Raw genomic sequence first — 14,318 nt, 5'->3', positions numbered from 1 at the left:
AAATGCTCTGTGCTGCATATAACATTGCCAACACTGTGATAACATATAGCTTCCATGATTTAAGTCCTAAAGCCCTCAACACATTGCTGACATTTGAGTTTAAGCCTATAAGGAGTACTCATGTACACATCACATTATGTGGAACGGTGGCATTAAAATTAGCATATTAAAGTGTGAAGGAGGTCAGCCAAACACTACAGCATTCTCGGCATACCTGAAGAGCTGTCATCCTGGTCCGACAGTGGCACCTCTCCCTTTAATAGCTGTTCAAGCTCCTGAGAGTCCGCCACGTCCACTGGGCGCTCCCCACGCTTGTTGGCCTGGAAGGCGTTACCACCGTGGCGTAGTAGTAGTTTCACAATCTGCATGAAAACAAAACAAGTTAAAGAACAAAAAATTACAAAAATTATAAAATGTTCATACAAAGTGAAAATTGATCAAGAGTAAAAATACAGCAAAAGCAAAGACTAAATGATCTATTTTGTCCTTCAGAGCAGCTGCAATCCAACAGTTTTTATTGCATTTTTGAATGACACTGCTTTGTGTTGTTTCATCATTGTACACACAGTCATGATGGGAATAAATCTTGGCAACACAAGTCTCCCTATTTAGCATTTATAAGCAACTTATAAACATTTAATAAGACAGTATAATGTAGCTGTGGTCAAATATAAAATACATTTAAATATTTATTAATGAACAGTATTCATGTAGCAATCATACATTTCCAATGAAGATATTTTATTTTATTGCATCTATGTTTTACTATATTGTCATTCATTATCTGTTTATTCACCACACTTCACTTAAAAACGGTGCATGAGGAGTTATAGGTGGTGACAACTAGATAAAATAACACTTCTATGTGCTAATAAATACAATAACGTTATGATCAATGTATCAAATGTTTCGCTAAATAGGGGGACTTACAGATGGGGAACCATTCTTGATTTAACTTTGTGTTTAACTGATGAAGAATGTATGGTACTCAAGACATGTAAAATCACACCACATCACTCTATAGCTCAAGATTATTATTTAATATAATCATTAGCATCAAATGTGAAACTGTCTACATTCTTTGACATATGTACAAAATGACTTAATTTTCAATTTCAGACCTTGTGACCTTAATCAGAGTTTCCACATGCTGTTTACTTTCATGTCATTCAAATTTAAAGTTAAGCTCTTACATCTTTATGCCCGCTACTGGACGCATCGTGGAGCGGCGTGTCGTCATCCAGACCTTGCGTGTTCACCTCAGCACCCGCTGCTATTAAAACTTTGGCCACATCGTAGTAACCAAGGTTACAGGCTTCATGAAGGGGAGTCCAACCTGGTGAGGACAGAAATCAGGCAGGTGAGAGATCAGTCAAAGAAAAATATGATTAATAACAATTATAGGACAATGTAAGTAGAATGTATGTGTGTATATATTCAATGAAAAACATTACAGGATTTAGTAATGTGCACAGCGTTTTTGTGATCTAATCCTGAGATATCGCCTTTAAATCAGCAGCTGTCATGTCATTAACAGCTACCATTGAGACGTGATGAAAGCGGTTGAATGACCTCCCGGAGCATCCTACCTGCAAAGTCTTTGACATTGACATCAGCTCCCAAGCTAATGAGCTCTTTAACTTGCTTGGCGTCTCCCCGGATGGCTGCCATGTGAAGGGGAGTCTCCCCTCGCTCGTTCCTCTTGTTGACCTTGTCCTTCTGTCGAGACGAGGCGCTGCTAGGGACTTTTTTCTGCACAGGGGTCGTTTGTGAGGGGTGACTGGGAGTCGAGTCTGGACGCAGGCAGAGAGAGAGAGAAAAGCAGTTAATTGATGCTCAAAACGAAAGCCTGTCACAGATTGATACAACTACCTGTCTTGATGAAAAAAACACGAGATTGAGCAGCTAAAGTGAGACTGTTTTACTGTGAGCCTGATAGAACATATTTACATTGTGTCTGTGTGGATTTCACAAGGTATCTATTAAATGAATTGTTCAACATTTTGGGAAGTTACAGTTATTTGCCTTCTTGTTGAGTCAGAAGAGATAACGTTCATGTCTGTGCGGTAAATATGAAGCAACAGCCACACGTTGGTTAGCTTAGATAAACAAAGGCTGGAAACAGCTGTCTGCTTCTGTTTAAAATTAAAACCTCTTATTTCACTTTACATCTACTCCATTTTAACCTAGTCTTTGTTTCAACTTAAACATACATACATTTTTTCTCTTATTTTACATTTTTATCATCCTTATTTTCTCTCACGTACGTCGAACTCAAACTGTTCTTCGTTTTTGTTCCTTTGCTTCACGTTGTCCTCGGTCTGCACTTGTTCTGTCTGTCAGCTTGTCAAATTAAGTGTGACGCACTTTGAACTACATCAATCTGTATGAAAGGTGCTATATAAATAAAGTTTGACTGATTGATTCAGAAAGGTAATAAATCTGCCACAATCTTACATTGATGACAAGTCGAAATATTCAAGGAATAGTCCTGCATATAACCTCATAAAAACCACAAACTGTTGTTTTTATACAGATTACAAACACAGGATATGAATGCCATTTACTGAGCTTTAGGAGTTACTGGTAGGCGGATGTTGTTCCCTTCAGACAGTCAGACGAACTGTTTCCAGTCTTGATGCTAAATTCAGCTACTGGTTCAAAGTTCATATTCATATTAAGTGTATTTCTTAAAATGTTGCAATATTCCTTTAATGAGAAAGTTACTAGTGAGCCTGAAACAGGAAAACATCACATAAAAATAACAAATAAGTGATTTCTTTCCAGTTGAGCGGTCACATTAAATATTAGACTTTGCCCTTTACTCAAACAACCTTGAAATATTATAGAGCGAGCTTGCTCGTCAAAGTTGCTCAGAGGCATGAGTCATCAAACAGTAAATATACTCTGAGCCATCTTGAGGATGTGGTTAAGGTGAGAGGGCAGACACACAAACCTGGACTGTTGGCAGTCATCTGCATTAGGAGAGCCATCTGTTTGCGCTCTGACAGAGGATACCCAAACAAAAGGTTGGGAGCCTGGGACTTCTTGCCCCCAGCCTCCTTTTTCACCTTCTTCTTGTCTGGTCCATCTTTATCTGCAACGAAACCCAGAAAGATTGATAAACATCTCAGAAAAAAGAAAGGTTCATATACTTTTTTTAACAGCAATTTCAATCGTCACAGTGAAACGGTTTTCCTCCTCTCCTTGTATCTGTTGGGAACGCAGAGAAACAGATGACAAGCATGAGGTTTTAAAAACAGGGGACCCAAAAAAAAAGAACAGCATTCTCTTAAGCCAGCCAAGTGTGAGCGGCACTCCTGTCTCCGTCGGTCGGCTGTTATAAAAACATAGACATGCGTGTGCTGTAACAAAAGGGCAGATGCAGGGTGAAAAAACACACACACGTGCATGTGTGTATGTGCGTTTTAAAAAGCAGCATGGCAGCGCAAGTGGGTGACGTGACTTGTAGAGGACACGGAGGGGGCTGAGGAGTCGGGCTGCAGCGATTACCTGCGTATATCCTGCAGGGAGGCACTAATCTCTCTCCCCAGGTCTCACTCGACTGGCCTGGGTCTGAGTCATCTACAGTGCAAAGCAGAGAGGATGGGGAGGGGAGGGGAGGAGAGGAGAGGAGGGGAGGGTGGAGGGGTGGGAAAGCACTGCATTAACGCTCACTCTCTCTCTCTCTCTCTCTCTCTCTCTCTCTCTCTCGCCCTCCTCATCTCACATGTACTCAAATACAGACAGGCACAAAAGGCAGACTCGCACTCCACGCACAGATTATGAGTCATGGCAACACAGGAGACATGAGAGAAGATCCGATCCGAGGTGGTCAGTGGCGGACTTATCGTTTCCCGTCTTCCCCTCGCAGCTGCTCGACACACAGAGGCGCTCGGTCGTGGGGAGGCAAAGTCGCCCTTCCATGCTAGTTTAGTTTTATAACCTGTGCAACATAGATTACACTCGGAGCATTTCAAATTGAGGGTTCTCGTCTGTAAAGGATGACGCAGGACCACACAATAAAAATCATTACCTCCAGCTTTTGCTCTACAGGAGAGATGAAGGCAAATCTGCAGGACCTCAAGCAAATCTGTAAAAAGCATTACAGTATTTCTTTTACTGCAATTATGGCTGGACGATACACTAACCTATTTTTACCTCTCAAATCTTGTCGTAAACATACAGTTACATTTCGAGCTAAGTCCATGGTAGCAAAAGAAAAGTCTGTTTTTAGAAGTCTGTGAGGTCAGATCAAGACTTTAGTTCATCTTCAACATAATGAAGGTTACTGAGGAGTCAGAAACATTGGAGACATGATTTCTCCCTTTTTCTTCGAGACAATCAAATAAGTTTGTATAATCTCAAACACAGCAGTAACATATGTGCATGGTACTGTTACTCCTTATTGTTTTTAATCTCAACAAATTCTATAAAAAGACCAAAGTCATGCATCGTCCTTCTCTCTGTCCTCTCAGACTTCCTGCTTTGTGGCACTCTGGTCAGCTCCAGCTGAAGAGGTAAACAGGTGGCTCGTATCGTTTCTCTCTCTCTCTTTTTTTAAAGGCTCAGTAACTTGCTGAAAACAGCTGGGCTCTGTAGTTTTTAGCAGACGTCACTCAAAATGGAGTAAATGTTCATTTGTTAAAGGCTGTTTTCAGCAAAGGATTAACAGAAATGCTTTGGAGAGTATTTACGGCAGCAGGTGAGAGTTTGAGAGACCGACTCCAAATAAACTACAGTATAGTAACGTAATGATGGAAAATGTCATCCATTGTAATGGTATGTCTACCTGATGAGTTTTTGTGAGGAGTTTCTTTTTTTACAAAAATAAAGATCTATGGCACAAAGTGATAAGCTACATCAGGCTTTGGCTACACACTTATTAATAGCATCAATTAGTTGTTGGTTTTGGTCTTTTAATGGGATCTGCAGACAGTAATGAACTGTCAGATTAGAAAATATTGCTGAAAAGCTTTATCCTTTAACTTAATACATGGCCACGCATCAGGAACTGGCGGGTAGCCTTTGTTACAGAGGTGTTTGAAGCCTTCATTTTTATTTTATTTTGAATTTAAACAACTAAAAACACAAAAATGGAAAATAATATTCCCCTATTTACAGATGTTACTTTCCATTCTTTTTCTTGAGTCTCATTAAAACACCCTGGCTGATATTTAGCTATTCAATACAACAGTCTACAACTTCATCAACGTTGACCCTGATGCCACACAAAGTCGAGACCATTTGACCTATCGTCAGTCCCAGAGGAGACCGTACAGCGGGCCACCAGGGGGCAGTGTGCAAACATGGCAGCGTGCCAGCAGCATGGCTGTTGGAGGAGGAGCAGGGAGGAGCAGCAACAGTCCTTACCAGTGTCTGAGTCTCGCTCCTCTGTCCGGGGCGGACTGGTAGTGAAGGAGAGCTTGCGCTTCATGGAAGACTTGACTTTCCCTTCCTTTCCCAGCAGTTCACTCCGATCCAACTTCGGAGTTTTGGTGAAAGGGGACAATTTGTCTTTGCTCTGTGAGAGAGGAGGAGAGGGACATAAAACATGTAAGAAATTGGGCATGTCAAACACAGCAAAGGTGTGGCCATGTTTGTGAGCTGTGTGTGTGTGTGAATATGTAAACAAAACAGTTGTGGCGGTGAATAAACGAGGCGGCCTGATTTGAAAAGCTTTGTTAACCAGCTCGACAACAAAGGGGTCGAGCTTAGCATGCGGGTAGACTTAAGCTTGCTAAAAAACACGACTCTAACACAAAGTGCAGATGATTACACATTACAGGCTGTATTGTACATCTGCAACATGATGTTTGTGTTTTCACAGGCAGCAGGTTTGCCAGCATTGCTCAACAAAAATCAGGAGTGACGAGATTTTTTCCCCGAACACAAAAATTAAAATCCGGAAGAAAAAGACTTCTGTTTTAAACGGTGTTATGCTCTTTTGCAGCGTGAGAATTTTCAGAGTAGCCGGTCACACCCAAAGAATACCATTAAATGTTGATAGACTCATTAATGACTTCCTTTAAAGTTACAAAGCCATGTGGAAGACAAAGTTTTCTTTGCTACCAATTCTTCACATTTTATGCTGAAATAAAAGAACTGCAACAACATGAAGTTAGCAACATCCTGAGAGTTTAAAATACACTAAATAAATATAACTAAGCACATAATAGACTCTGCAGATCTAAAAATGAAGGTTATGATACTTCCAATCAAGACTCTGTACGTCACCATTACCTGAAGACAATCTAACGCTGGCCAAACAGCTGACTAATCATTTGAATTTAGACACTTTATTACATGAACCACCAAGCCTCCGTTTAAAAACAACAGTCTGTCTATATCAGTCCAGCCACCACATGCTCTGTATAAATGAGATGACGATGATGACGACAATGGTGATGTCCTGCCTGGTAGAGTAGAAAGTCGTCTTCTGTGTTTGAAAAATGTCTGATGATTCTTAAATCACTAAAAGTTGTGATCAGTCAGGAATGGCTGATGAATAGCTTTTTATAGACTGTGTGGACTAAAAAGCATAAGACACAATAATTCTCTACATGTTTACAATCAGGTCAGGCAAACTCGCCACCAAATTTGTGCTTTTATGGCCACATTTTTCTCCAAACCTCCCCCAGGTTGGTTACTCCATCTTTGTGGAAAGCAGTGCTAAAAGCAAAACATAAGCACTGTAACTCTGGGGTTTAGTTGCATTTATTTGGGCTGTTATCAAGCTGAAATCACAACTGGCAACTTGTTTGAAAAAGGTCTACTTGTTAAGTACTAAACTTCTGATCAGTAAGGAATCCGCCTTGTTTTAAATAATTATTTATAGACTGTGTGGGCTAAAACACACAAGAAGCCTCATTCTTCACAATAATTAACTACATATTTATAATCAGGCTCATTAAACATATGAAATAATTAAGATCAGTGTAGGTGATGAAATAGTGACTTTATGTGCCACCACATTTATGCTTTTATGGCCACATTTTTTTGCAGACCTCCTCTGGCTGGTTACTTCATATCTTTGTGGAAAGCTGTGCTAAAAGCAAAACATAAGCACTGTAACTCTGGGGCTTTAGTTGCATTTCTTTGGGCTGTTATCAAGCTGAAATCACAACAACTCCCACTTCACAAATGACAAGAAGTTGCACTCGATCCCTCCTACTTGCAGCTGCTATTAGTTTCACAGCTCCTCCTGTGATATCAAGTAGGATAACAGAACATGCTAAAATTATTTTAAGAATGATGATGAGGATGAAATGAGTCTGCTGCATGCACGAGCATCGTATGCCGACAGCGATATTGCCTGCTGCAACAGGTCTAAACAGTACAGCGATACTATCTGGATTAGCACAATGTCTAATGCTAATTCCAGTTACTGAGCTCTTGCACTCTGATCTGCAGGAAAAAAAACATTACTTTAGTGAGCCGCACTTTGGTGCAGTAAAATACATTTCTGTCAGGAGGAAAATGTCTGCAGTGTGGTGCTCCTTTGATCTCAGTGAAGCAATATGCCAGCTGTGCAAAGCCGAAGTGTCTCGCTGAAAAGTACAGAAGACTTAAGATATGAACGACTTCTGCCTTAAAATAAAAAGCAGGCACACTCTGGCCATCTCATTTATGGAGAGAACATGAGTAAGTGGTGTGACAACTGAAAACTCTGTCAAGTTGAATCCCTGCTAGATTTATATTGTTAGATTTCTGCTGAATCACATTTGATAGAAATCACATGGGCTTGGCATCATACAAATATATACCTTTTAATGCTAGGAAGTCAGACGAGCTCTGCAAGCACCCAGACATTTGTGCTGTGACAAACTAAATCCTACAAACACTTCACAGACTTGGACATGAATGTTTTTACATGATGCACGTCTCAGATTAAAAGAGACAGTTTAATGCAAACGTTTGTCACTGTGAGAGAAGAAGAGGTGGTCAAGCAGAGTGAATGCAAACTCACATTTCTGCAGAAAAAAGAGGAAGTTGTAACTGAGGGTGAATGTGTCTGGTGTGTTTTTCATTCATACTTTGTGCAGACAGGGACTGAGCAAAGCTGCTGGTATATAACACGCTATATCTACTTCATGTCATAGCAAAAAAAGAAAAAAAGAAAAGAAAAGTGTAACACTTGTATATGTGTCACGTGACGACTCTGAATCCACCACAGCAGCTAAGCATACTTTGTGGGGAGACTGGGTTTGTTTCTGAGGTCAAAAAAGATCTATGAACTTCGACTTTTGAACATCCGCAAATTGACGACACCTGAGCCGACTCCATCTGTTGATTATGATCGCGTGATGTAATTGAAAGCTCCACAACACATATCTAATTTCATCTTAAAAACTGCTGCATCCACAATTAAAGAATGAACTTTGACCCTCGACTTTCGTGCTGCACTTCTTGCTGAAATGCAACGTTCAGTAATAATTCTGCATCTGTGCTTACGTACCTTCTTTCCCGCCTGCTTATCCACCATGGCTCCATCTCTGTCACTCCCAGGTTTGGCCATGGTGCGGCACCTGACTAGCTGTGACAGCTACAGCGCAGTAGGTTCATCATGCACCTGGAGACAGAAAATAGCAGCAATGAGAATAATGTCAACTCTCCCAAATTACAGTGTAAAAGGGCTTTTTTTTTAAAACTTTATCTAAACAGGCTGAAAGTAGAAAGAGCAAGAGACATGTTTAACCCTTACATACTGTTCATTTTTACATTTTAAAGCTGTAAAAAACACCATATACACATTTCCTCTAGATGGAGTTTTTTTGTGCAGCTTTTAAACATTTTTGTGTATAAAAATGTCCAAATTTGACTTAATTTTATCAGAAAAATATATATTCTTCATAATTTATAAAATGTCATCCTGGACAATAAAAGAGTGATTGTAAATGTATTCTTTTCTATTAATAAACAGAATACACTCTTCATTAAGAATTAATCAAATGTTAATTAATGACTGACAGGGGATTTATGAATGAATTGGTATAGAGACTAAATATGAACAGTATGTAAAGGGTTAAAGAAAATAAATGATAATTCACACATTCAGATGCATGACAGAGGAAACTAAGTGCTAAGTGAAGAACAGTCACTCAGCCTCAGAGAGGAGAGAAGTGACAGCATATAAAACAGTATGGCCACACAGTGTAACTCAGGCTACGTGGATCAGTAATCAGGGATTTTTATTGAAATTTCCATTCCACTTCTTCAGAGTGACCTTAAAAAAATAAAAAATAAAGGCAGGAAACAAACTACAAACGACAGCATGAATCACAGCTTTAGGGACTCTTTAAAGTTTCAGAGAGGAAAACGTTCCCCCCTCCTCCCCTTTTGCATGTTGTCACCGTGACCTACTCATCAGTACAACCGAGTTTTTTTTATTTGATGTGGTTTCTGACAGTGTAGTAACACGCTCAGCAGAGTCAATGGGGGCACTGGCAGAGGGAGAGAGAGACAGAGGGATAGAGGGATAGAGATAGAGGGATGGATAGAGATAGAGAGATAGAGCGAGAGAGCGAGAGAGAACACTCGGGCTGCTGAACATGTGCGTGAAGCTCGACGTAGCATGCATGTGTCAGTTATCTCATCACATGAAGTCTGCCACTTTCAGTCACAAGATCCTCCTCTCATTTACTTTCAGTGACCTTTGTCTGCCTCTTTCTTTTTTTTTACACACTTTCTTACACATCATCCCATCTGACTTTGCAGATGAAGCACAAATAGCATCTCTTGGGCTCTCTGAAAGCACTGCACACACTTTCTCTATACCAAGAACTCTGAACTCCACTGATTGGGGCAGCCCCCATTACTCAACATACATACAATTACAACTTCTCTATAATCCACATAGTAAGAATTCAATTTAACATAGAAATAAGTAGCACACTTGTTTTTCCTCAGTAATTCATTTATTCACAAAGCTAACAGGACTTCTGCTGCTGGGGGGGGGGGGGGGGGGGGGACTAGAGCACACATGAACTAGAGCACACATTTTCCCAACAAATCAAAAGGGGGGGGATTTCTTCCAATCAAGCAGCTTCCTCTATCAGGAAACAATAATTAGTCAGGCCAGATGTGACAGTGACAGGTGTCGTGAGTGTGTGCGTGTGTGTATGTGTGTGGGTGGGGGTTCACATGGGTTAGCGAGGAGTATCACCGTCCATTACACACATGTTGTAAGAGGTTACATCACTTAAGTCTACGTGTTTTTAAAAGCTTGCTTCATATTCAACTTATTATGATGAAAATGACTCCAAAATTTGTTTCCCAATGGAGTCATGAAATTGTAATTTTTAGTGCTGGAATAATTAGTTATCAGTGAGTAAAGTCAGTCTCCAGCTTCTTGAATGTGAATATTTAGTATGTTTTTGGTCTTCTATGATAGTAAATTAAATATATTTTGGTTTTAACCTGCTGGCCAGAAAAAAAAGTAATTTGATGATGTAATGTTAGACTTGTTAGGAGTATTTTTTTTTTTGCTATTTTCTGATATTTATTAACCCGAAAACCTGATAGATTAATGAAAATAATAATAACTGGCAGCTCAACAAACAATAAAATAACAGTTTGTTGCAGACTGTGGTTTAGGAATATTTACATAGTACATTATGAGTTTTTAACAATCACAATTTCATGATGAACATACAGTTTTAGTTTTCTGTGTGTATGTTAGAGGTCAAAACTGTCGGGACACACCTAACCCTCTGATGACAAACTTTATTGCTAAACTTCATTCATACACCTGTGACTAATTATTATTTTCATTAGAATGATCTGCTGGTTACTTTCTCAATTAATCATTTACACTTTAAAACATTCCTCAAGTCCAAGATGTCTTAAGTTATGTTTGGTCTGACCAGGAGTCCAAAATAGTTCAAATTCACCACATTTAAGAAGCTGGAACAATTAAATGCCCTTTTTTTTTTTTGCTTGAAAAATTACATATTTAAATCTCAAAAAACCCATTTGACCTTGATATGTATCCAGACATTTCCAGAGTTGATTTACATGTACTTTTTATATCTCCGTCGGCACTTATCCCTTCATTTAAGTCTTTGTGGCCATGGCAGGGACTGCAAAGCAATAATCCTCCGAGGTTAGGCGACACCACACACCACCACAAACTTACGTGCAATATAAGCATGTTTAGCAAGTGGTCTGGCAAAACTAACAAACCTCAGTTATAAACTACAAATACCACCTCGCAGTAATTTCCCTCCGCTAACCAGTAGAGTTGCAGTTTACATCCATATATGTTCAGACTCAGGAATGTAATACAAAATGTGTAAAGTCAAGTGTATTTTTTCCTTGTATGATTCTGATTGAACACAAAGTTGTAGCCGTGACAATAGACGATGCTTCATATGTGGATGTTGCTGCTAAGAAGTTACACAATCTAAAAAGTTGGGGCTTCACAAACATCTTCAAACCAGCAGCATTTAACATCTAAACCATAGCCACAGTTTCAAGGTGGAGACTCAAAATTAGAGTCATTAATTCAGTATCTGACCAAATGATAAATATGGTCACAATCTGCTCCTCCCTTCCTGATTCATGGTGTTGAATAATAATCAGATAGCCAACAAACTCTTGAGTTAGAGCCAATAATGTGTCTCGTGAGGTCGCAGTGACCTGGACCTTTGACCATCAGTTCCAGATTAGACTGCAGTGGCATCACAGTAGTATTTAGGCGCTAAATACTACTGTATTTAGCGCCTAAATACTACTGTGATGTGTTCGGAGGTTTATTGATGTATTTTTTCGCGGGTCAGTCGGTATGGGTTGGCTCTCAAACCCAGTCGCTTGGGTACAGGTATTAAAAAACCCTGACCTGCACATCACCGCTACGCAACGTCATATATGTAACAATGATTTCTAACACCAGCACGCTCAAAACAAGAAACAAGCACAAATACTGTCATACATCTTGTATCCTAGTGTCCGAAAGGTATGAAGGTATGAAAATATAGAGACTGGCCGAGCCTATGGCACATTTTCCCTCTAGGTGTTCCTGAGACATCACGTTCACAAGACTGGGACAGACGTGAGGTCACAGTGACCTTGACCTCCAACCACCGAAATCTAATCAGTTCATCTTTGAGCCCAAGTGGATGTTTGTGCCAAATCTTAAGAAATTCTCTCAAAATGTTACAAAGATATTCACGAGGCTGGGACTGACAAGCCGAAAACATAAAGCCTGATGTATAAGAATGCCTTGGAAAGGAGGCAAAGATTTAACTTTTTGTAATTATTGTTATCTAATCTTATTCAAGTACTGTCAATGTTTATTATTATTATTGTTATTTAAGTTTTATTTATTTTATTTATGTCCTTAGTTGTTTATTTTCCTCTTTTTCCTCAGTTTGATGTGCTGTAGGGCTGTCTGCCTGCATGCTCTTCTGTTTGTTTAAACAAAAAAAATAAGTATTTAAAAAAGAAAAAAGTAGTTGTTAAATAGCTGCTATTTTCATCTAAATCTCTGACAAACAGTTACAAACAGAAAAAACAAACAAACGTTAGAGTAAGAGGAGTAAAATCATGGCGCTTATTGTCTGAGAGCCAATCCAGCCCTTGTATAAAAACTCAATAAAAACACAGAAACTATTATTTCAAGTCGATGACATGCAAATCAATTCATGCCTATGAGTTAAACAAAAAATCACAAACATGCCAACAGTGAAGCTAAACGGATCAACACAGACGGAGAAGTCTTCAATTAAAGAGCAGTAATCCAGATACAAGACGCGCTCTGGCATTTCATACTCATCGTCTTCACATCTGACAGTTATGTGCTTATTCAGGATTTATGTGAAAGCCACAAGTTTTACTAGTTTAAGTAGCTGAAGCACTCGGGACAGATGTAATAACAGGCCTGTAAATACATGCAGCCTGTTGTGTTTGGTTGATACTTTTAAATTTATTGTGCCATCAATTCCCAATTAAAACTGGTTTCCTTTCTTTTATGGGATACCTTGTAATCTGTGTAATATAAAAAGGGTTTGAATACTGTGCTTTATTTTTATTTATTTATACCTGAAACAATCAGCTGATCAACAGATTATTTATAAGCATCTACTTGGATGATAGATGCATTGTTAACAAGTTTAATGAAGCCAGAAAACTAAAGGCTTCTCACTGTTTAATAAACATCACAAACTTAATCTCGTTTTTGGATGATTGGCTGGACAAAACCAGCTATTTGACATCACTTTGGACATATTTTCACAACTTAATAAATAATGAAAATAATTGTTCACTACAGCCTTAATCTTTGTTAAGCTTTGTTTTGATTTGAATGTGTTTCAAAATAGGCAATTAAATCATGACGAACCGTGTGATTAAAAATATATACAGTACTGTGCAAAAGTCTTAAGCCAGCATTAGATTTGTTGTTTTAGCAATGCTATAATGACCATATATAATTGTTTCTCAGTCTCTTTATTAGAATCCAACCAGAAAATACAGGTAATGTGTATGTAGTATTAAAAAATAGAAAAGAAAACAGCTTCTATGTGGCTAAAGTGGCAAAAATGTTGTGTAACCTCCCTTTATACTTGAGCAATAGCAGGGACATGGCTGTCTTAAACCTAAATTGAATGGAATCCTGATTAATAATGATAATAATTCATGTTCAATTTTGTGTACACATTTCTTGTATTTTCTGTTTGCATCTTAAGAAAGAGACCAAAAAATAAACATGGATGGTCATTCAAACTTTGCTAAAACAACAAAGCTAGTGGTGGCCTTAGACTTTTGCAAAGTATTATATATCAAGACTTTGAAATGATTTAATCTTATTAGAAATCTGATCACTTTTGAGCAGTTTCCATTTGCCTCTCCAGACATTAACCCAATCATAATTGTTTTCAGCACTAAAAATCACCACGAATAAAAAAGAAAAGACGACTAGCCTTCTGAAAAAAAGGAATCCAGCATTTGGTTTCTTTCTTCAGATACTTTTTACAACCTCTGCTGATCCCGGAGTAATAGCTCGGTGTTGACAGGTATCATTTTTCCGACACACAGCCCCCGCTGCTCAGCCGAGACCAGCGAGAGGTCCATCATTAGTCAGCAGTAGCCAGTATGCAGCAGCATTGTCATTCAGGCGGCTGAAAGGGGAAGAATTGAGCAGCCCAACAGTGAGCACGTTGGTGTAAAGAGGCTTGTGTATCGGGGGTATTAAAGTGCTATGGACAGCCCGGGACCAGACCAGAAAACAAACGCTGACAGGACTCCAATCTGGCCCAGAGACGAGGCGAGGAGGGTGTGACTATAATTACAGAGGTATTTGGGCACTCGCCAGTTTGGCA

The 14,318-nt window shown here is 39.1% G+C and overlaps 1 protein-coding gene across 1 annotated transcript in view; it reads right to left on the bottom strand.

Annotated features, from left to right (window-relative positions):
* The window catches only part of ankrd12 (ankyrin repeat domain 12), a 41,312-nt gene that overhangs the window by 9,292 nt on the left and 17,702 nt on the right, over positions 1–14,318 (bottom strand). Inside the window, exons 2-7 of the mRNA XM_053330234.1 lie at positions 8,459–8,572; positions 5,374–5,524; positions 2,957–3,097; positions 1,590–1,793; positions 1,194–1,336; positions 215–362 (exon numbers count right to left, since the gene is read on the bottom strand). Coding sequence (XP_053186209.1) covers positions 215–362; positions 1,194–1,336; positions 1,590–1,793; positions 2,957–3,097; positions 5,374–5,524; positions 8,459–8,518 — 847 coding nt within the window. The 5' untranslated portion in view covers positions 8,519–8,572. The remainder of the gene's footprint in view (positions 1–214; positions 363–1,193; positions 1,337–1,589; positions 1,794–2,956; positions 3,098–5,373; positions 5,525–8,458; positions 8,573–14,318) is intronic.

The sequence above is a fragment of the Scomber japonicus genome, chromosome 12 (genome assembly GCF_027409825.1).
Source record: "Scomber japonicus isolate fScoJap1 chromosome 12, fScoJap1.pri, whole genome shotgun sequence".
NCBI classification, from domain to species: Eukaryota; Metazoa; Chordata; class Actinopteri; order Scombriformes; family Scombridae; genus Scomber; species Scomber japonicus.
Note: the sequence above shows the minus strand (reverse complement) of the source record. Positions and strands in the feature narration are given on the sequence as shown.